We start from the raw sequence: 23438 nt of genomic DNA on the forward strand, positions 1-23438 counted from the left end.
AGGAATGTGAAATTCCATGTGATCAGTGTCTGGTAGAAGTCTTCATGTATGTCCATACTTTTAGATAGCAACACAGGCCAAAACTGCAGCAGTAAAGACTTCTACCTTTCTTGGTGTGCCACAGGAGAGATGGAGACCCTTACATGAAACAGATGTACTGATATTCAAAACTTGAGTTTTTAAGTAGAATCTGAAGGTAGATGAGCGATCTTAATTGGACTGCTCACTATCCAGAGCAAATGACTTCAGCAATTCTGGACATTGGGACAATTAAATTCTTTGCTTTCTATACAGCCACTGAGTAAGCACTTGTTGCAGTTTTGCTATTTTTAAACATTTTTAGTTTACTTGTGACATAAAAGTTAGTGAACCCTGTGGATAGGTAGGTGTGATGAAAAGTAATTGTAAGTCCTGTGAAACAGTTGGAGAAAAACAGTCTGTTAGTACTACCTTGAGCTCATTGGAGTTTTGTTTTAGAGACGTTACCAAATGAAGATACCTACAGCAATGGAGGTACATTCTTCTCTCTAAACCTATGCAATTGTGATTTTTAAGATACAGATTCATCAGCCCGAGCAAGAAAAGCACCTTATACAACTCTTGGATAAGTCAGTTGGTACCAGCAGTTATTTTGTGGTTGTTATTCTGGCAAGAAGTTTTGAATGAGAATGGCGTTCATCACTGTAAGGGGCTTCTAGTATTGTTGATGTGGGAAGCTTAAGTTTTTTTTGAAGCGTTGTAATGAGAGAGAGTAATTAATTGTAACAAAAATTAGGTTGGGTACTTAAGAATTCATGGTAAGGTACTGTTTTGTTATAGGTGATTTCTTTATGCCATCTATATGGTGACAGTAGCTCAAAATGGTGATTAGCTTGGTTTTATATTAGTAGACTCTCTTCACAAATCAAAAGGAAAGGTGATGGAGTTCAGGTTGTATTTTCAAGCACAGATCTGTATTTTCTGTCTTTCATGGTTAATAGCTTTTGTTACCTTTTGTGTGTTACTACTGGTGTTAAGGAAGCCTTCTGTTATGTACCTGTCTTCCATTCCTTCTCATGTTTTTCTAGCTTTGTTTTAGCTATCTTGAAAGTTACCACTGAATAAGGGCTGTAAAAGCAAGATCAACAGTAATTAAAAGTGCTTACTCCCCATTTATCTGCTATTGCTGAAATTATGTCTTAATCCATTGTTATTCTACAAATATTGTATAAGATTTTGTGCAAAATACAATTACTCTTAAAATGATTTCAGTTGTCATAAATCCTTTGCAAGCTCTTTATTTTTCCACCATTTTCCAAAAATACAGTATTTCTTTTTGTCAGAGATTTGTAAGAGGTTAGTGTAGGTCTTTGACTTGAGCTTATAAAATACTGTTACTCAAAGTCAAAAGGAGCTTGAGGACCATGGTTTTGACACCAGAGCTTTCATCTAGTGCTCTTTTCAAAAGTGTGCCTCAGAGAAGCAAAATGTACTTTTAAATGGCTATGTTATTTTCTTTCTTTTGTTTGTTTTTGAATCAATGTCTGTGTGTTTTACATGTAAGCTGAAATTACTTTTTATGGAAACACATTTTTTTTAATAACAAAAGAACATGCCATATCACTAAACTCATGATGCTTAAAATGAAAGAACATGCTTTTAATAGAGGACTCAAATACACTGAGTTTTTATCAAGCTTGTGTATGTGGTTCTATGCAATCTTCTGTAGTGCTTTTTTTTTCCCATTTAAGTAAATCCACAAAATTATAGGGGAGCCTATACATTACATAAATTTTCTTAGAGTGATGCCCTTCAATTTGCAGTGGTTCAACATTCAGAAGCTGAGAAATAAGACTACTGTGGTATATGTGAAAGAAACAGCAATTGTAGTCTGTAACTGGACTTTCTTCCTTTGTCATATTAAGCCCTTTCCTCTCTGGCTCAATATACTTCTCTGCTCACCTACCACTCTGGTTTTGTTGCTGCATTAATTTTTTGCTGCTTAAATGCGCTTCTTGCCACTGCTGCTGCCCCAGAGCTTTTAATTTGAGCTCAGTCTTACTCCATCAGTTGTATCCATCATTTTTCCTTCCACTGTTAAAAAGTCTTAGCTTTTCCACTTCTGTCTTCATGAGGTCTTTTGGTTCAGCTCCTGCATCTGTGGTGTTTATGTCCAGCTATTTGGGCACGTTTAGGATGGTATTAAGAGAAATAAAGATGGTCTTCCTAGTTTCTTTAGCATCAGAGAAACGATTGCAACAAGTCCTGCTGTGTTGCCATAGCACTGGCTGAACTATGCTCATTCATCTTGTGGGAATGTTGCATGTGCAGTGTAGCAATGGGATAGAAACTTCAAATTATTACTGTATGCTAAGCACAGATCCATCTTATGGGGGGGGGGGGGAAATAAATGCAGTGACTATCAAAGATTTCTTGAGTAAATGCAACCTTTTTTTTTTTTTTTTCCCAAATCTATAACGTGGCTAGATTTGAAAGGGTTACTTGTGTGGAAGGCATGTTCTTGATCTTCATGACCTACTGCCAAGTATCTGCTCTTTGGTGGAAAGCATGAAAATACTAGTGCTTCCAAGTGGCTAGAAAAAAGCACTTTTTTTTTTTTTTTTAAACTGTTCTTGGAAATGGCTGAGCCATTTTTGCTGACTTTGGTATGTAATGCTATCCCTTCCAGCTGCAAAAGTATGCATGTGACAAAGGACCCTCAGCAGCCGAAGGCAAGGTCATGAGTATATGCTGATTTGATTTAGTTGCTTGAACCATGTGCACTATGACAATAGTCCCTAATGCCTAATTAGTTCCTGTTGTTTGTAAATCTCAATTTCACTCAGTTTAATCACAGACTACTCAGAAGAAACACCTAAGGGCTGAATTGTACATTTTATGAGAGAATATGTACACTGTTTTCTCTTTCATAATTCTTTGTATTATGTTAATCACTATGGTATTTCAGTGTTTTATCAGCAGTATATGAAACAACATGACTTAGCCCCTGGCATACATGCATGTTCTCCTGCAGGGGTGGTTGTGGTATAGTGCTGCTTCTGTTGGGAGTCTTATCATATACATGCACATGTGAAAGAGCAGCACAGTGCATATTGCCCTCTATTGAAAATACTGTTTTGTAAAGCAAAATATGGTGATTTTTTAATTTCTGTGAATATACATTTCATCATCTTGTATCAGTCTTTAGAAGGTTCTGTTCATCCTGTCTTCTGTATAAATTAAGCTGTTTTTTCCTGGGGGACTTAACCATGGCTCCAGCGAGTGTTCCTTCTTATGGCTGTGATGGACCCAGCTGTGTAATTCTGTAAAGATTAGGTCTGGGATTGTCTTGTACGATTTTGAATATCTTTGGAAAACAGTGTTATGAGTGGCAGCCTTACTGAGGAGCTACCCTGCAAAACTGCCTCAGTTCAGTGTGTAGGGAAACTATGTGACTTTGTCCTCTGTGCTTCTGCATTATTAAGAGCTGACAGAGGCTTGAGTAGCCTAGTTTGTTCTCTGGCAGAGCAGTAAAGGGTTTTCTCAAAAACTTGAGAAATGTCACTAAAGAAGAGCCAGTAGGGACACAAGATTAGCTTTAAGTTACAGGTTAGCTTGATCAGCTGTGAATATATACTTTGAATCAAGTGAGACTGCACTGTGACAACTAACTCCCCAAAGCACAGGGTTTGGGGGTTTTTTTGCTTCCTTGCTGACTAGCAAGTTTGGCTTCATCTAGTTCTCAGTCTGCAAACTAAATTTGCCTAAGCACTGGGCCATCTTGATTGTCAGTGGCTACCAGTAATGTACTGAGAGTATAGAGCTGTCATTTTGCTATACTTTGGCATGTAATGTCATGTGGTCTGATGAGTTAACCTCACAGATACTGAAAATGCTGGAGGGATAATGGATTTAGATTAACTTGTGGAGAAATCTGCTGAAGAACAGTTTCTTGTTGGTGCTTACTGGGTGTGAGCCCTTAAAATGAGTTCAGGAGACATCCTAAATGTCTGCCACATATCCTAGTGGAACAAAGTGTTTTATGGTTCACAGTGCAGAAAGATGAGAAATTAAATTTGCTGTATGTAGATAATTACCCATCAGTGCCAGTAAGGTAGCTGTAGTTCAGTACCAAACTCAGATTTGTCACGTCTAAAAGCTGCTAACTGCTGTGCAAGCTTGTAATCAGCTTTCATTCACCTCTTCGTGAGCTTCCTCAGAAAATGGGGCTCAGCCTTGTGCGATAGCGTGATGAGAATTGCTGTATACAGGACAACTTTCTTTGCAGGAAAACTTTCTTTGGTGTGTATTTGACAGAGAGAATATCCTTTTGATGCTTTAACTATTGTGGTCAAACATCATATCTTTTCTGGCTTGTGAAAGTATCAGTAGTTATGTGGATTGTCCCAGTAGTTATGAGGATGCTTCTGATGAGCAAAGCAGCCCTTGCATGTGTGTCACCTTTGTGGGGAGAAGGGGTGATATAACAGTGTTCCACAAACCTTGGTGCCTTATGTTATCTTAAATATCTACTACTAAAGACTGATAAAATGGCTTAGTCTTTTGGATGGTTTCTTGGGATGGCATTTGGAATTTTGCTGAAGATTGGTAGCTTTATTATCAGTTGAATTTTAGCACAAGAGTTTTGAGTTTGTTGTTTTGTTGCTGCTTGTTTGCCTGTACTAAGGGTCTTCTGTAACCTGCATCCTTATTTTTCGTTATTACTAGGAAAAAAGCAACGAGAACTGGTTACTTTGGGAAGGAAAGGAATATGATGAAGGCTGGTAGATCATGGGGCCAGCTGCATGACTGGGATTTATAGCTGTAGGGATGCTTATCCCATGTGTGAGTTTCCCAGGTCAGAGAGAGGTGGAAAGTTGCTTAATAGATACCTGTTGGTGATACTTTGTTACTATCTATAGCCTCGGATATTCATGTATCTGTTTGGTTCTGGGTTTCTTTTTGGCTTTGGTAATAACTCTTAAGAGCATTAAATTGTTACCATGCTGTTAGAGGTATCAAAAGAAAAGTAAAAGTTTTGTGATGTAAGTATGTTGCACTTTTTTTTTCACGCTGGTAGTCTGATTTAGTTCTGTGTTGTACTGAAGCTTTTTGGATAGTGACTTCTCTATTTAGAGCTAAAACCCAGCTATTCACTCTTACACATCTGAATAATCTATGATGACTAACGTGTTTTTCAGTTACTGTTAGTATTCTACAAATACTAAAGAAACTTATGGATCAGCATGACTTTGACAAGGTATGGCTATGTATCCATATCCTGAGATGGTACTGCTGACCTTGTTTGGCTACTTTCTTATACTGTCTGGTAAATGGAAGTGTTTTAAATGCCAGACACTAGCGTTTAATCTGATTTGTAGCAGCACTTCAACACGTAACATTCTGTAAAAGACATGGCATGTCCCCCATAGTTTATAGAATATTCTCAAATATGTGAGGTCTTATAGAACGACGTCTTTCTTACTGCTCTGATGTTCTGACTATGTATTACAGGAGGTCTTCTGTGGTCTTTTCAGTGAGAAACACTGCCTACTCCTTTGACTTAATGTGAAAAGGTCTATATGGCAGGTTTTGAGCCAGTTTATGATTATAAGCTTTATATAGGAGGGAAATTGCCTTGTGTTTGTGTCCACTGTAAGGTTCTAAATCTTCCATGAAACTCTTGGCTCTTCAGATGATCAGACAGGTTACTAGATGATAATCGCTGCATCTGGGCCACTGCAGCAGTTCCGCAAGCTGTATTTGCACATTTCCATTGAGTTGTGTGTGCCTTCCTTGCTTAGGAGGCAGTTATGATGTTCTTTATACTTCTGTGAGTGTTGAGTGTCCACAGCTGCTATTCAGTTTGTTACTTTTGAGGTGGCCACAAAAATGAAGGCGTTGAATCTAGCAGGGACATAGGTGTAGCCACAGCATCTGCAATGTAAGTGTGCTTGTCAATGTCTTGCTGCTAGATTGTGGGAAAATAAATCCTGGGGAGGGTATTCACTGCGTTGTTTTGGGTTGCTGGGTTTTTTTCTTCTTCTTTTGTGTAGGGAAGGGAAAGGTTGGCAGAAGGCAGTGTGCTGTTTAGGATGGCATAATTCTAGCTATTTGGCTTTGACAGTTTTCTCCTGTGACTTTACCTTGCGTTTTCACGGATTTGGCAGGGAATCTAGTTTATGCTGTAGGGAAAGAATGTTTTCGCCTGACAAGCCTGATAAGAATAACGAGTGCGATTCACAACCACTTAAGTCCCAAGCCTACGGCTAGAAGATAAGTGGGCTTTTTGTCACCTGTGATGACCCAGTAGTTGGAACTAGTTTTAGGTAGATGGAGGTGCAGAAAAGCTTGGGGAACCTGAACTTTTGAACTTTTCATCTTAGTGCTTGCGTGTTGAGCTCATGCATATTAACTTCTCTGCTCTGGAGAGAGCCAAGATCCATTTCCATGGACATGCACGTATGAACACATACATGAAGGAGCGTGTTGGTAGGTGGTTCAGGAAGTCTGTACACCCTGTAGTACTCAATCAAGGCGAGAACTTGCAGTCGGGAGAAAGGGATATAAACCATTGCGTGATGGCTGTTAGGTGTGTCCACTTGGTGAGGCACCTGGTCTTGCAAGAACGTAATAACAAGTGCTTCCTAATGAATCCTGTCTGAGCCATTGATCATTGGCAATTGAGCATTTCTCACACTGCTATGCCCTTGAAGAGGGGCAGTTTGACAACAGTCTAAGCTATTCTAGCACCTTCCCACTGCCAAAAGGGGCAATCCCATTTTATGTCTTCCCTCCCCCATTCTAACACTTGCAGTTTCTTTGGCACACGTGGGGCTCTTAGCTGAGTCTGCTCACCATCACTAGTGGTGAGAAACAGAGATGCTTTTGGTGGCAGCAAGCTGTTAAGTTAGATTAGCTCTCTTGGGTAATTGCATCCTTAGAGGGTCTGGAAAGAGTCTTTAAATCAACGGTGTCTCCTTGCCTGAATAGCACTTATTCTTTCCAAGACACTGGATCTGCATGAATAGGCTTAAACCACCTATAGAAAAAAGTTTCTGTTCCCCAAAGCATAGCACTGGTCTCTTTCTTTTTCTTCATCTTTGTTGGTTCTATGGCATTCCATTTGGGAATGCAGACAAGGTGCAATTTGAGCATACAAAGAGTAAATATCCTCTTTAAAAGCCCTCTTTTGAATGTGCCCGTTGGTTCTTTTCTCACTAATGTTCTGGGCCATGAGATTTTGCTACACAAAGGAGCAAATCCAGGATAAGTGCTTCCAGATTCTCAGTTTAGCCCTCATTTATTGGAGGGCAAACATCACTGAATTGTCACTTGAAACAAGTCTACTGACCAGGCTTTTCAGACAAATTAAGAGTCTGTCCAAATAAAAAGAACTGTGACGGTTCTTGATGTACTTTTGCAACTACCCAATAGTGTCTTTTTTTTTTTTTTTTTTCCCCCCCTTTTTCTTGGAGTATGTGTTGCTTTAGATTTAGAGATACAAGTAGGCAGAAAGCTTTTCAAATGTTCAGCAGCCATTGGAAATACTAAGTGTTTCTTCAGCCCATCTCCAAGATGGTGCAAGTTTTCAAAATTTTCATCAGCAGTATTTGCCCCATAATGTTCTAAACGTTATGGTGAGCCCATATGAGAGGACACTCTGTGTACTTCCATTAATTACTTTAAAACCCCTCTGTTTTTGTAAGTGTGGCTAATTATCAAGATCTGTTTTCATTAAAAACATGCTTGCTGAGAGAGTCTTAAACCTCTTTCTGAGGTTTCTTAAAGACCATGAAAATGCATAGGGCAGAATAGTCCTACTTACTGCTGCCCAAAAATTTGATGGGAGTGAAAGTTGTTACTATAGTTTCACTAAGTAAATGATTTCTGCAAACTGAATGTATGGCTGACTGTTGTTTCAGTTTTGAAACTGCTTGTTTATTGAGTTAGTAAGGAAATCAAAACACAACTACTAGCCTGCCACAAATCCTTTTTAAAAGAACAAATATTTTTAATAGAAACACAACAGTCAAAATAAGGCATTCCTGGAAGTATTGATGCAACATGTATCTATGAAGTTGAAAGGTTAGTTACAAATGTTTCCTAAGTCTTTTAAGGGAACAAAAATAGACCAGTCTTGGACTTCATTTTGCACTTGCTTACTGGAGATCTTGTTGCATGTGTTCCTGATTTCCATCCCCTTTCCAGTTAACAAGTGTAATTCCATGTAGATAGGTCCCTAGACTGTTAACTGCATTGGAGGAACAGTGTATTTAGCTGTCGCATTTTATTTACATGACATGAAGAATGCTTGTAAAGACTTTGTCTTGTAGTTAGTCAAAAAGGATATGTACTAACTTCATGTGTCACTTATAGACTACTACAGATTTTCATCAGATGATTTTTCTGTGTCAATTTAATTTTCAGATGTTAATGTAATAGATTTTAGTTGAATAGGAAATTCAGTTACATGATTTTGAGCAGGCTAAGTTTTTTCTTTCTGCATGCACAGTGAATTAGTGTTGAAGTACATCTGTATTTTTACGTTATGAACTGTATGAAGTAGTTTGTGATAATAGAAAAGGTAAATGGCACCTTTTTGTGATACAGAAGGTTGTTTAGTGTGTAAATGGCACTTCCATTGGTCTGCTTTGTGGAGTTAAGTACATCATGAAGCTACGTTCCTCAGATGGACAGTGATGAATATATTCCCGGGTTCTACAGTTAGCTCTGTTTAAGCATTTTTGTTGGCAAATGCCTTTGGCTTCTGCCTTCCATGAAGATGAGAACAGGAATTTCCTTTGAACTATAACCTTGAAGCTTAAATATTTAACTCTCTTAAATATAATAGAGGGTGTACTTGTAGTGTCCTTGTTCACTCTTTTCACTTTAATATACCAGAGTATTCTTGCCTTTATCTCAAATCTGAAATTAAATAAGTTATTTCTCTTACAAAGTAATTCCATTGAAAAGTTACAAGCACCAGAAAATTATCTTGACTGAAATGCTTTGCTGTCTTTAGGCATTATTAGAAAGTATTTTATCTGGAGAGTTGTGGGAGAGCTGGCTTTCTTTTTGTCAGCACTAGCACTAGCATGGCATAGTGCTTGTTGCTGTCTTGTTAAATGCCTTGCATGTGTGGGCCTTGAGGTATTTCTCACATTTCACATCAACAGCTCAGGGTGTGTTGGTCATGAGCAACTGGAATTTGGTAGAAGTACTTCAGATTTTAGCGTTCTTCAACTACATATTAGTCTGATTGTACATGATTAGACATGGATACAGACATAATATGATCTCATGTGAGCTCATACAACTTGGTAACTGGGAGAATGATGAAAAAATTGGTCTTGCTTCTTTCATCCGTAGCTGAGACTACGGATTTCTCACATGGCATGCCGCTGGAATGAAAAAGTCTGGGAAATGCTTCCAAATGTTCTCAAAGTTTAAAAGAATCTGAAGGACTATGTCACATTTCAGAGCAAATAAGAGTTCTGTTTCCTGTGCTGACTACTCCTTATAAATGACTGTTCTCTTTCCCTATTTTAATTTAATAAATCTAATGTCAATCTTTAACTCTTCTGCTATTCCAATGCCTGTGATGCCCCTTTTAAAATAGTGGAGAAAATAGTCTTTCCAAAGTTAATTTGTTAAATAATACTTAAAATTTGATGATGTCTTTTGTTTATAAATATTTCTATTGCAGTAGTATTAAATTTCTCTGCTGTATTGAGAAATGCACAGTGTCAGACTGGCAAAAAGGTGTGCTGTGCAAAATAATCTGTGAAATGCTTTAGTGGCACTCAGTATCTGTTTAAATAATAGACTTGTGAGAAGAACAATATAACACTGCATAAATGTTTTCAATTGCTGCATGTCTTGTATTTACTGATGTTTGGTCAAAATTTTAGGGTCTCATTTTCAGATTATTGTAACTGCAAAAATCTGTGGGATGTTTTTTTATCTAGAAAGAGTACAATGGAGAAAAGGTTACTTTTTTGGGAAGGGGCAAATAAAGAGCTTCTATGGGTTCTGTTTGTGCAGTCTGCCTTAGTGAACTCAAGACCTCTGTTATAATAAACATGAACTCTACAGCTACTGCTTAAGTTACAGTTTGGTATCTAGATTGTGTCTATTTAAAACCTTTTCTGTGGAGGGATGCAGAGTGCAGAATTCTTGATCTTGTCTTTAAACGGTCTCAGCTGTGATGCGTCCTGGGACTTGTAGGGTTGAAAGAGGTTTGAGCAGAGCTTGTGGATTTTTCTGCTTCTGTGAAGCATTGCTGAGGTTTTGTTAAGATGTAGAGCAGAAGGACTGTTCTTATGTTTTATATATAAATACATGTATACAACACACCAGTACATGATTTAAAGTGTTTGGGACCAAAGCCACTTAAGTCCTCTTGCAAATCAGAGTGAAAACAAGAGACCTCGATCTCATGTTTTAAATTCAGATGTGGTTTTGGTGATCTTACCTGTCCTCATTTGATGCAGATTTTGCTTTATTTAAGGCATTAAATTTTAAAGTAGCAGTCTGGCTCTTGTTGGGTTTCATCTTGCTTAGCCTGCAAAGGATAATAGGCGGTGGTCCGGTCAGTGGTTGTTCTACTAACAGGACTTGTGTACAATTTATGGCATTCGCTGCAACACAGTCTGTATTAGTAACCGCTCTACAGTTGATGACGTTTATCCTAGTGATATTTTTTGAAATATTTTTTTTATCAAAGTAGCATAGCAGTGTAGAGGGAAAATTCCCTCATAGCTAGGTTTTTGTTTCTTTCTCCCTTCTCTCTCCTCCCACCCTCAGTTGACTTGATTCACATGTTCCTTTTGGGGGATTAAAAAGTAGTTTCTAATGGGAACATTGAATCCATTTAGAATTCTAATTACAGATTTCTAATTAGCCTCACAGTTTTGACCATTTATTTAATGAACTGTCTGTGTTCGAGACACGGGTCAGAGTCCTGCTTTCTTGGATTGCCTAAGAAATTGAGAAGTGTGTTATGTGATGGGTATCTGTGGGAGCATTTATTTTCTCAGTAAAAGGAAATGATCATTAAAACACTTCCTGCTGCCAAGATCAAGCAATAAAGTCTTGATTAGATGAAAAGTTTTGGGAGGCAAATTCTGTCTCTCCCCCTCTTGGATATCCAGGTGGTAAAGGGAGACCAGTGTAGTTTGTAAGTGAAGTAGGAGAAAGTTTAGTTGAGGAGTGTAATTGTGGTGTTCTCAGCTCTGTCCTGCTGCTTTTTCTAGCAAAGGCATTAAAGAGTAAGAGGGTTGAAACCTCAGTCGTTTTGCTTCAGGTTTGAATGCTTAAGTAGCAGAACTTGATAATTTCTGATTTCTTCAATCTCTTATGAAGTTTTAATTTGTCCTTTTAAATAATAATATTTTTTAAAGCTTTATATCGTTCTGAAAAAAAACTGCTGGTCCCTCTAGGGCTGTTGGGCTGGAGCTTTAGGTCCTTACACCATCTCTGCTGTGACTACAGGAGTTTGAAATGCAGGAAATTCAGTCCTTGGTGTAGATACTTCTTCCCCCCCATCCCCCCAAAGTATGTTTCATTCTACACATAGTAGATAAGCCTCCAAAGAACATACACTTTCCATTTCTTATGCAAGATCAAATTCTTTCAACCTGTATGATATGGATCACAAGGATATTCTCTATCCATGTTATTCTTATTTCATACTGCTCCTTTGCAGAACAGTTGAAAGTTGCATCCTCCCCATTCATGATATTCCACTGCACCTCTGCTTGTGGCCTGTCCCTTCTTTGATGATATAACTTTACCTGAATTTTTTTCTGACTGCCATTAGTTCTATTTGCATGACAAATGCAGGAGGCAAGCAAGTGTAAGCTGCTTTCATTTTTCTCACTTGCCAGTACTATGGTGATGTTAGGTGTGGAAAGTAGCTAACTGGTCTGGTGCTTGTGTGTTAATTTTTTTGCTTGGACCATTTGTGAAGAGCAATTTGCAGATGTTAGTTACTGCAGTGTTATGTGGGGTGGTTTGCATAGAAACTTAACAATTAATTTAACTTTTAAGAATGAAAGCACCATTGGTGGTCTTAAAACACTGCAAAAACTTTTGTACTTGTTGAACAAAAAGAATTTTCAAGTTGGAAATATCCGTTGCTAGACTGCATTAATGATGCTCATAAATTGCAGCGTGTAAATGATCTATCTATAACTCCTAATGTCACGTGTTTCTACTCTACAAAGGTATAATGAAATAGAGAGCACTGGAGAGCACTCATTAAATCCATAGTGGTGATTTTTATTTTCAAGTTGTAATCTAAATTAACTGTGTAATTTGTTTCTATGTTTTCCAGACTATATTTTGTAAGAAGATGAAGAACAGAAAGCAATGTATTCAAGATACTGAGGGTCAGAAGCATGAAGGCATGGAAGGTAAAGTCTGTGTGTATGAACATATTCAAGTATATTATTCAGGTTCAAGCTGTGAGGGTCAGATTTTACATTTGCTCTCTCAATTAGTGTCCTGCTTGTTTTGAAAGAAGTCGTGTAAACATGAGCACTATCTCAGCACAGTATTTTTCTTTGGTCTGTGGGTCCCCAAATCCTTTCCTGTCTCTTCTGTTTTTCACTTGTTGACTTCTAGAAACAGAACAAAAATAGAGATAGCTGTTGTTATGTGGAAAAAATAATTAATATAGAGTAAAATTCCTTGAAGGAAAGTTCTTGGTCTTTTATATTCTGAAAACAATTCCTAAATTTAACAACATTGGGAGCATTTTTTAATAAATGTACATGATGAGGATGTTCAGATTAAAATAGTTCTAAGACTAGAAAACTAAAATAAAGGTAGTCCATGTGTATATAAGATAATGAATATAGAATATGCTGGTCTAATTTGTTTCATGGAGAGAGTGCAAACATTCGAGGAGAAAGGACTCGGGAGAACAATGTCTAAATGACTACATGGCCAATAGGAAATGCTGTGTTATGCTTGCTTTATTTATATAGCACTAGAGCTAACTTTCTTTTGTTTTAATGGCAAATATTGGTACAGTACTCTATGAAATGTGTTGCATAGTGTTTTTCAGTTGAAATACATTCTTTTAATTTCTCTTCTGGCCAGTGTCTTGACTGCATTAGACCTGAAAATTTGCTTAATTTGCTTTTAACTACAGAAAATTGTATCTTATTGCCTTATTAATAAAATGTAAAAGGACTTTGTTTCAAAAACTGTCAAAAATTCTAAGTCTCAATGTTAATAACAGCAGGTGAAGAAAATGAAGAAAACTGTTCCTGTTTTACTTTATTATACAACGGTGACACATGCCCCATCTGTCTGAACTGCCTTCTAGAACAAGAGATTGGTTTTCCTGAGAACTGCAGTCATACCTTCTGCATGACTTGTATTCTTAAATGGGCTGAGGTAAGACTGAGAACTAAGGTGTGTTTTTTATTTTTCAGTGACAACTGTTGCATCTAACCAGATTATTTTTTTTTTTTGTAAGAAAATAAGTTATTCATTCTGATTTTGCACAGAAGTGTTTCAATGATCAGTTTATAAATAGATCATATGAAACTTTCTCCTTAGTGCAGTGAAGTACTTTGTATTTTCTTTCACTAGACATCTTGACTTACTAATGGCTACTGGAGATTAGGGATCAGTAAAAAAATGGTGTTGGCTGTTTGGAAGATCAGACGGTATTATGTACGTGTCTTAATATTGCAGTGTCATTAGCTTAATCTTATTTTGTTATCCCTTATGGTGTTTGTCATACTGTCAACTTTTAGGGCTGGGACCAATATGTTTTCATGTTGATCTACAAAATGAGTCTGGTAAAACCTTTATTTTCAAACTCTAAAGAGGATTCAGCTAAAAGGCTTAGTGCTATTCTGAATAAAATATTTTCATTTTGATTATGGCTGTTATTTGATCTATGTTAATACCTTTGTAGATAGTTCTGGAACCTTAAAGAAAAATGACTTACTGAACAAATTCTTGATGATCTTCTTCTATTTAGTCCCTTTTTCCTCACATATGTCCTGTAATCTTTGCATTAAGTCTTGGGTATCTCTACCTTTCCTGTAACTTTTTCAGTTGTCAATATAAACCACCAAACTAGAGTTGCTTTTTACTGTATTAGGGGAGTGCTCAAATGAGATGCTGCTTAATATACTTATTTACGTATTTTTTTAAAACGTATATTTTTACCATTAATTTTTGTGTTATTTATTACTGAAGGCAGACAGTAACATAAATCCCTTTCCTGAAGAGTTTGTATAAACTTCAGAGTTTTGAAAAAAGGCTATCAGGTGAAACTTGCTTTAGATTCACAAACCAGATAATAAATTGAGTCTCCTGTTGTCAGATTTTCTGTCATGCAAATGATTAATTGCATTGCTTTTATTTATAAGGGAACAGGAAATTCTCATCCACAATTTTATCCTGACTTTCTTAGCCGTTTGTTGCAACGGCAGCTGGAAGGCAATAAATAGTGACACGCACAGGGAAGCAGTATGGTAGATGGAGGACTTGCTGCTGGATTTGAGTTTGTTTGTGTTGTCTAACAGATGCTTTTAAGCTCAATACGGAAGGGAAATTTTCTTGGTTTAAAGAGGTAATTGAATGATACTACATTTTTCTTGTCATCTCATGGGGTTTTTTGGCACAAAGTACTATCCAAATAGATTAAAAGCAACTTCTGCTCTTAAGAGTTTACAGGTGAAGTAGACGTGATGCCATAGAAATGGTGGGGGGGGTTGTTTTTGAAGCTACCTAAGTCTTCTGCTGCTTCTTTCCATTAGTGATATCTGATGGGTAAAACCAGTCAGCCTTCCTTTTCTGGGGATACTTGACAGTTGGACCTGTTGAGTTCATGAAACTCCATTGCCTAATCTAGTAGTTTTAATTAAAAGTGAGGAAAAAAAAGTGTTGAAAACTAGTTGACATTTTCAGAGGCTTCAGCTGTGAGAAGCAAATGATGTTTTATCGCTTGGAATGATAGAAACATAGTATAAGTACAGGACCATTTCAAACATGCTGGTGACATGTGGGGTTTGTGTCCACTATTAATATTTAGTAAATAAACGTTTTTACTCTTTTTTGAGAAGTGTTGCATGAGGTTTATCTTTCTCTGCTAGTTCTTGGTTGATCATGACTAATAAAAACTAAATAATTGAGATGTAGTCAAACTTAAGTCATTCTGAATAATGATGATATAAAAATTATCTACTCTTTAAAGAAAATATGCTACCAGATTCTGTTTAAAGATTAAGTATTTTTATTTGGTATAAATTGTTTTTAAAACTGCTGGTTTCCTGTTTAAAGGCTGGAGAATAAGAAAATTGAGAATAAGATCATTGAGCAAAATCTTTTTTTAAAAAAGAAGGAAAACCAAAAAGCCTGATGTTCATATTACTTGAAGTGGTCTTTGGTGTATCTACAGTTATACTCCATACAGTTAAAGGCTTTGACAGCAGTCTGTGTTCAAGTTGGATATTTCCTCTATCTTTGTATTGCATCTGGACTTCAAGTGTAACAGGAGCAACTACTTCTTTAAACTGTTGTTTTCAAATTGTACATAATGATTATTCTTCTGAGAGTTTATGGCTTTGGCATATAACTGTGGGAATTGTTATAACCAGGATGGGCAGTTCAGGGAGACGGTAAGAGTTTGTTCACCCTTCTGCTCACTCTTCTACCTGTGGGAGACTTTCAACGTGGTGACTGCACTTACATGTCTGTACCAGCAGTTTTTCTGTGTGCAAGCAGCAGCCATAACACTTCGAAGATACTTCTTTTTAAGAAGAGAGAGAGAGTGCAGTAATATAGATAGATATATGTGTACTTAAAAACAGTACATAAAAGTTGCTTTTGAGTTACTATCTTCTGGTTCATTCTATGAAGGGCTAAAAAGGGAATAGGAAACTTGCCACAGAACATCTGATATATTAGATCCTGATGCCTACATATGAGTATTTAGTTTCAGAATTAAGTAGCTTTACAGTTCAGTTGGTGCTATATTTTCTTTACCTTTGAGGAAGGGTGTACAACTCTTAAAAGAAAAATGAGAGACCAGAATTAAAAGAAAAATGAGAGACCAGAATTCCCACTAAGAAACTAGTCTTTGGATTAACTTTTTTAAAAATGTCCCTTAAATTGTTGTACTCTTTGGCTATGTTTACTGTAGTTAATTGCGGCATCTGAAAGCATTGCTGTGTAATAAATTCAGACTATTAGACATCTTGTGTGCCTTTGGCCACGCTAACCAGCGCTCTCCCAGGAGTTGCTGGGCAGCACTGGACAGGCAGACTGTTGGGGACTGTTTTCAGTAGGCACACGAAGATTAACATAAATGTTACTCATCCTGTGCTAAGCTGTCAACCACTTCTGTGAACAGACATTGTGCCATTTACCAATGGAGACTTTGTATTTCAGTGTGGCTATGCTGGAAGATCATAAAAAGTATAAGGCACTAAATCTGGAGCTGAGGTTATTGGACACACCCTTCTGTGGGAGTGCTGAAAGACAGTGTAAGTGAAGGGTTGCTTTCAGTATAAAGAACATGTATGTGATAACATTATTCTACCCATATAACAAAGATGAGCTTTGGCTATTGCTCTATGTGTAGAAAAAAGCACGTGGGAGGATACAACAACAAAAAAACAGAAAAAGCCCTGTCTAGAGTCTTCAAACACCATCAGTACTGTTGTATTATACCAAGGGAAGTGATTATGCGTTTCTCTTGTCTGTAATACCACTAGTAGATTAAAACTAGTTGGGTCAAAGCTATAAATTTTTTAATGGTTTCTGGTGTGCTTGTATTTTGTATTTCCGTTGGTGAGCACATGTGTTCTAGTTTGTAATGATCGGTTCTGAAAGGATTTAAGTATAGCTAACATGAAGGGAGGTTAATTAGGTAACTGTGGAAAGCAGGTATGCAAAGTAGCCAAAACCACCTCAGCTAAGTCAACTGCTTTAACAGCAGTAGTATCTTGCCTGCATGCATTAGAGGAAATCTCTCTATTTTTCTTTGAAGATTGTTTTCTTTAAATGGAATACAATTAGAGGAGGATAAATATTTACTCTGCTTTACTGTAGGCTTTTTAACTTCCCTTCTGTTCTTCAGAGTGCTAATAAATATACTCGACATTTCTGTACTTGCTATTCTATTAATTCCTCTTATCCTGAGAGAAGAGTGCTAAAGAAAAGACTCAATGTGGTGTCTGCATTTTCACAATGATTGTGTAAGACACAATGATTTCAGTGACCCTCCCTTACTAAGCCTGTATCTCTCAGCCTCTGCACCTGGTTTCCCATATTCATTTTTCCTCATCTGGAAGATTTGAAAGTGGAGTAAGTTCAGCTGTAAATTCTCCAAAGCTTTGGGGCATATTCAGGTAGGCCCTGTGCAGTATCAGTGGTTGACTTAACGCTAAGCAGCTGGCACAAAGAGCTGTCTTGCGTTATGTTTCTAGCAGATGTTCTGTTTTTAGAATAATCTTTTCCTTTGTGCTGGTGTAGGGTTTGGATCATTGATTATGTAGAGTATACTGCACACATATATTCTTCTGAGTGTAGAGTTACTTGTATGGTAACTGGAATTCTTAATGTCTGCTCTTTCTGATCTGGATTTCTTTTGTCCTAAAGGATATAGGAAGGAGTCAGTTTATGTAGCAACAAGCTCCACAGTGATCTGCAGTACAGAACACTGTGGGCAGGATTAAGATTACATTCATGAACCAAACATGCAGTGTGTTCAAAGAAACACTAAACCTAAAAACCAAAACAACAGTAAAAAGATCTTGTATTGTTCAAGTGTGTCCAAGGTAATGCATATGTATACAATGCATCTGAGAACTGCTGCACAGAAAAAATTATATTAATCAAAGTCTTTCAGAAAATCTAGACTTTAGGTACCTTTTTTCAAATTGTATGTTTGTCTTCGTGGTATGCGGCTGTCCTTGGCATATTTCCCTGCTTAGGCAGGGTGGACAAGATGATCTCCAGAGGTCCCTTTCAACCATAACCATCTTGTGATTCTGTGATTTATCAAGTACATTCACGCAGCAGCTTATGAAAGTTAAAGTACAGTGCAAAACTCTTTATGAGTGTTTTTGAGTTTGACTTCAATTCTTCCAATAATATAGTGTCAAAGGAAGTACAGTGCCACATGCAGTATCTTTCTTATCATAGAATTCACGGGTCCTTACAAATAATGCATCATTTAATACTTTCCTAAAGACAGCCACCAACAGAACTTGTCAACACTTTATGGCAGTTTTAGATTGGAAGCTAAGGACTGTGTGATGTAGGTAGAGAGAAGACAGCTGTTTAGAATTGTAACTAGATAGTCTGTTGATCAGCTGTTGAGACTAGGATCTCTGTTCTTATGCACTCTGTATCTTTACTATCTGTGAATGTGATTTAAAAAAAAAAAAAAAAAAAATCAAACCCGGAAATCTAACATCTCTTGTCAGAAGTAATGCTTTCCTAAAGCATAACTACAAAAACTTGAAATGTGCTTGCTTTTTTTAAGTAGACTGAAAAAAAGTCATCCCGAATCTTTACATGCTTCTAGAAAATAGTGCATTTCCTGATGTTTTCCTCCTTATCTTTCATCAAAATGTGGAAAGATGTTTCTCATTATGTGTGTTTGTTAGTCTCTCTTTTCACTGAAGTTGGAGGCGGAATTGTTCCATGCTTTTTTAGTGTATTATTGCTATTAGATGGAGTAAAATATACAGACATTACTCTTGCAATCTAAACCTCACCTTTAAGCCTGAATTTAGTTATAAGAATCTGGTATTACGTGTGTAGCTTAACAGGTTCTCTAATAATGAAGCAGTAAAGAGTGCAGGATCATGTTTCTTTTTGGATCTGCTTTTCAATACAGTAGTTGAAGAACAGACTTTATTATGGGCCACTTGAAGAGAAAAAAAAATATATAGGGGAAGAGATTTACTTCAGCAACTTTAATTCCATACTTGCATCTTATTACTACTTGCTATGAAACCTCATAACATAGAGAACTTGATGAGGTTGGGATATCTGCTAAAGTTATTTTATCAGCCAAATATGTTTTGGGGTTAGTTTGTACCCATTTGTGTAGCTTCCTGAAAATTCCCAGCTGGAATATAGTAACCGATTCAGCCTTTTGTCTACTTCACTTTGTTCAAATGCTTTTTGAAGTGATGAATTTAAAATAAGGGACACTCACTCCTTGAGTTTAGAGATGACAGTTTTGTGGTGCTGTAGCAGTTATTGTTATGCCTGTGGAGCTAAAGCAACATTTTTCTAGAGGGTTATCAAAACCAAATAACATGAACATATGAAATGCATTTTTGGAAAACTTAAGAACAAACACACACGTGCTCATCGATAAGTTTTCAGAGGTTGCAGACTCCATGAATGCTCACATGTTTTATGAATTCTCCGGATATCACAGGATAGGTGAAATAATGAATCACTGCAGAGTTACCAGTTTTAACATGAAAACTGGGTAGTTTTGTGCGGAGAGTAAAGCAACTGAAGACATTTTGAGGTGTGCTGAGCTACTATTCTGTATTTTTCTGAGAAAAACAGTGTTAAGAAGAAAAGCAAAGCAACTCACAAATGCCAGCTGCAAAGTTCTAATGATTTGGATGATTACATTAAATACTACATGTTCTGATTTTTTAAACAGGTATGTTAAGGAAGAGCTGTGGTTCTTCTAAGATTGTGACGCATCCCACCCCCCCCTCCTTCCTTGTGCACAATAAAAGTGATAGCTGCTGCTTGGACTCATTCCAACTCAATAGCTTTTTTCCTGTTTTACATATTTTTCCTCCAAATGTACAGCGTACATTCACTATTACTTACTTATGATGCTACCTGAACAGATGTCTCAGAAAAGAAGAATTGCTGACTAGCTTTGAATGAAGGACTCAACACCCCCTTTGGTTACTGAACCATATCCTCAAAAAAGATGGAAGAGAAGAGTAAGAGGCCACCGCTCTTCATGACTGCTTCTTGTAAAAATGTAGTCAACTTTTTTTACCCTCACTCCTTTGTGCAGCAGCACAAACTCAGTCTTGCTGTTGGGAAAAGGGACAGGGGAAATTTTTTTTTCTTCCATTTCCACTTAAAAGGTTTGTTCTTATATGTTAGCAGACAGATGAGAGCTGATCCATGTTTAGACAAAAGTGTTACATAGATAAAGTAAGCTCTAGCTCCAGGGCTACCCAACAGTTGCACTGCACTGGCAGGTAAGGGGATGCACATGGGGCTGTCCTGTCTTTACAAGAATTTCTCTTGAGATTTGTTGCAAACTATCAGATAATGCCAGGGCTATGAAAGGCAACAGAGTAGGAACTGAAAGAGCATCTGCTGTTTCTGAACAAACCTGAACCTAATGGTAGCTTTTGCTTCTTCCATAATGTTTTCCTCTTTATCTACTACTGTGTATAACTATATGTAATTGTTAAACATTCTTCCAGAAGAACTGAACATATCATTTTTCTAGTGCAGCAAGAATGCTTGTCATTTGGATTGCTACCAGTAACACTTAGTATTCTGTGATACTTCATTGCAATGAATAAATATAATGTACTATGACTTAAACTTAGGAAGATAACTTAATATTCATGTGTAAATTTAATGTAGAAACAGATTATATTCTTGGAAAAACTTACTTTTCAGCTAAGGTGAATCCTGAAATGAGACTGAAAATTTCTAAGAAAATTAACTTCTTCCTACCTATCTTTGGTAGTCTGGTATATCTAAGAATCAAAGTATTTACCTTGGAGTCTGCAGCTGATTCAACAGTTACAGTGCATTGCATACTATCAAATATCTCAATTTAACAATACCCTGCTATGTTACTGTGGGTTAGCTTTATGTTGACTACAGGACAAAAACTGTCTTCATGCTCTGAGTCCTTAGGGAACTGGCTTAATTACCCAATGAGCTTTTCTTAACCAGGGCCATGACACTGCAGGGAACAATGGTATCCCCCAACAGGGAGAAGATTTTGGTTAGGATAAAGTAGCAGAGCATCAAAAGGAAAGGTAATGGCTTTAACTTACATTCTTGTTGAACAACTTGTTCATGAAACTACCCCTGGGGTTTTTTGGTTTTGTTTGGTGTTTTTTTTAATCAGTCTAACTTTGTTCTGTCTACTTCAGTTGAAATCAGAAGCTGCCTGAGTGCTCACAGTTTGGAGGCTGTGTAGGTGAAAAAGCAGTTGAGCACTCTTTGAAACTGAAAAAAAAAAGAACAGAATTAACTGGAAAATGAAAAGCCCCACTGAAAAGACAAGAATTAAGTTTACTGCGTTTCAGGGCAGAGTTCATATGCAAGTTTCTCATAGCTGCTTATGCAATTCTAATACTGCATCTTGCCTGCATAAATAAAAAGTGTAGTACCCTAGTAGTTCTCTTAAGGGCAGAAATTGCATGCCTCTTAAGGGCATACTATTCATATACTGGTTCTTAATTCAGTGGATGAGCTAGGACTGGAGGCTGGGTGTGGGTTATTTGATTTATTTTTTTTTTTTTTTTAATTTTATTTTAGAAGAGTTCTAAACTGAGGATGTGAAGGCCAATGGAATGCAGGGAGGGAGGACAAAAAAAAAAACAAACAAAAAAAACACACAAAAAAAAATCCAAAAAAAAACCACACCACCCCCCCCCCCCAAAAGACAAAAAAACAAAACAACAAAAAAAAAAAAAAAAAAAAACCAAAAACAAAACAAACAAAGCAAACTCACCAAACCCCCTAGAAACATATATATGGGATTAAAATTAATAATCAGTTCTTTAGCAGCAAAAACTAATATCTTATATGGATTTCTCTGAAAGTTGATTCACTACATGATCCAGTTGGGTGGAGCTTCAGTTGAAGCTTCCATATTTCATGGTTAATAACGTTTTATTGTTCTGTGTGTGTGCATGTGTACATCTGATGTAGTGCAGCCTCAGTAAGAGGGCATTTAGGTGACTGTGGAAAACCTCATAAATCTGTATTTCCATCAAACTATAGGGTAAAGTAGCCATCAGTTCCATTCTCTTGCAGAGTGATTTATAAAACTTAGTTGTCTTAAACATGGGAATCTTCTCTCTGCTGACTGGAAAGAAAAAATGAAGTCTGTAGTATAATCAAATAGATATGTAAGATGAGGGAAGGTGTTACCCTGTTTGCTGTTGGTCTTCCCATTTTTATGTTTTAAGCAGGACACAACCTGATATTTTGAAAAGAACACTAAGAAATAAAGCATTAGAACAAGAAGAAATAAAAAAGACATTTGCGTGTTGTTACAAAATCAGAGATACCTAACAGGGCTTAAAAAACTTAAAAATTTAGTTAATGATGTAAAATGCTTTTATTTTTTTGAACATAACTTCTGAGTTACATTCTTGTTTCCTTTGGATTTTCTCCTAAGGATAAATCTACTTATATGAAACAAAATACTGAGTGTGTGTATAATGTGTGCAAATACATTGTTAATGCAAACAAGTTGTAATTTTGTGTATTTCTGTAAGCTACTATAATAGCAAATAGAAGTACAGAAAACAGACTTCTAACTTAGTACAAATTTTGTAATAAGAAAAATCATTTTTCAGACACAGGCTTCATGTCCTATTGATCGCAGACCATTCCAAGCAGTATGCAGGCTTGATGCATTAGAAAAGCAGATAAAGGTAAGGTCCAGACGTTTTTTCTTAACTGCAGTTGTAGCTAAACCCAAGTTATGCTGCAGCCTTTTATTCACACATTTGTGTTAAATAAGCTTTCCTAACAAAATAATTGGTGTTTTAATGTCTCTATTACATATTTGAAGCTAGGAATTATTCTTAATTATTTTTTCAAAGCAAGTGTTTACAGTAATAATAATTACAAAGCTGCTATTGCTACTTTGCAGTATCTATGAGTATTCCTGACATATCCAAGAATAGAAGTATAGTAATTGGTCTCAAAGTGTTTTTTAACCAGGTTTTGTAAACAAGCGCTGTATGAATTAGCATGCAATCTTGCCTTTTTTTTTTTTTTTTTTTTTTTTTTTTTGCTGAGGTGAATCTTGTATGGTCACAGCCTCCACTTCATAGACAAAACCACATGAAGGCAAGAGGAATCAATTAGTGCTAAGCCTTACTCAACCTAGATGTATCAGTTTTTTCATCTTTCAATCAACTCTTCTGAATAATACTGCTGTGGAGAGTAGTTTCTCAAATAGGAAAATAAAACGTGATTCTGCTAGATGATCTTGAAAATCTATACAGAGACATGCTGATAATTCTGAGTACAGTTTTGAAATTATGTGATGAAGTTCTGACTATAAGTAATTACTAAGTTCTTGAGTTTGCATTTTGCTATGTTTAGAAAACAGGCTCCCACTACCCATTTCTTGTGCTTCTAGAGTCCCAGGTAGTCAACTGCAAAGGAACCAGACTGACAGCTGCAGATACTTCCTTCTCATAAGAAACCATGCTAGCCTA

At 36.8% G+C, this 23438-nt stretch overlaps 1 protein-coding gene across 2 annotated transcripts in view; it reads left to right on the forward strand.

Moving 5' to 3' along the window:
* Positions 1-23438, forward strand: part of SCAF11 (SR-related CTD associated factor 11) — a 51296-nt gene that overhangs the window by 4239 nt on the left and 23619 nt on the right. The window contains exons 2-4 of one of the 2 annotated variants that reach the window (XM_042792423.1): positions 12320-12398; positions 13232-13389; positions 22566-22643. In XM_042792423.1, coding sequence (XP_042648357.1) covers positions 12338-12398; positions 13232-13389; positions 22566-22643 — 297 coding nt within the window. In that variant the 5' untranslated portion in view covers positions 12320-12337. The remainder of the gene's footprint in view (positions 1-12319; positions 12399-13231; positions 13390-22565; positions 22644-23438) is intronic. The other variant, XM_042792424.1, reaches the window with a different exon arrangement.

The sequence above is a fragment of the Tyto alba genome, unplaced genomic scaffold (assembly GCF_018691265.1).
Source record: "Tyto alba isolate M040663 unplaced genomic scaffold, T.alba_DEE_v4.0 Super-Scaffold_2, whole genome shotgun sequence".
NCBI classification, from domain to species: domain Eukaryota; kingdom Metazoa; phylum Chordata; class Aves; order Strigiformes; family Tytonidae; genus Tyto; species Tyto alba.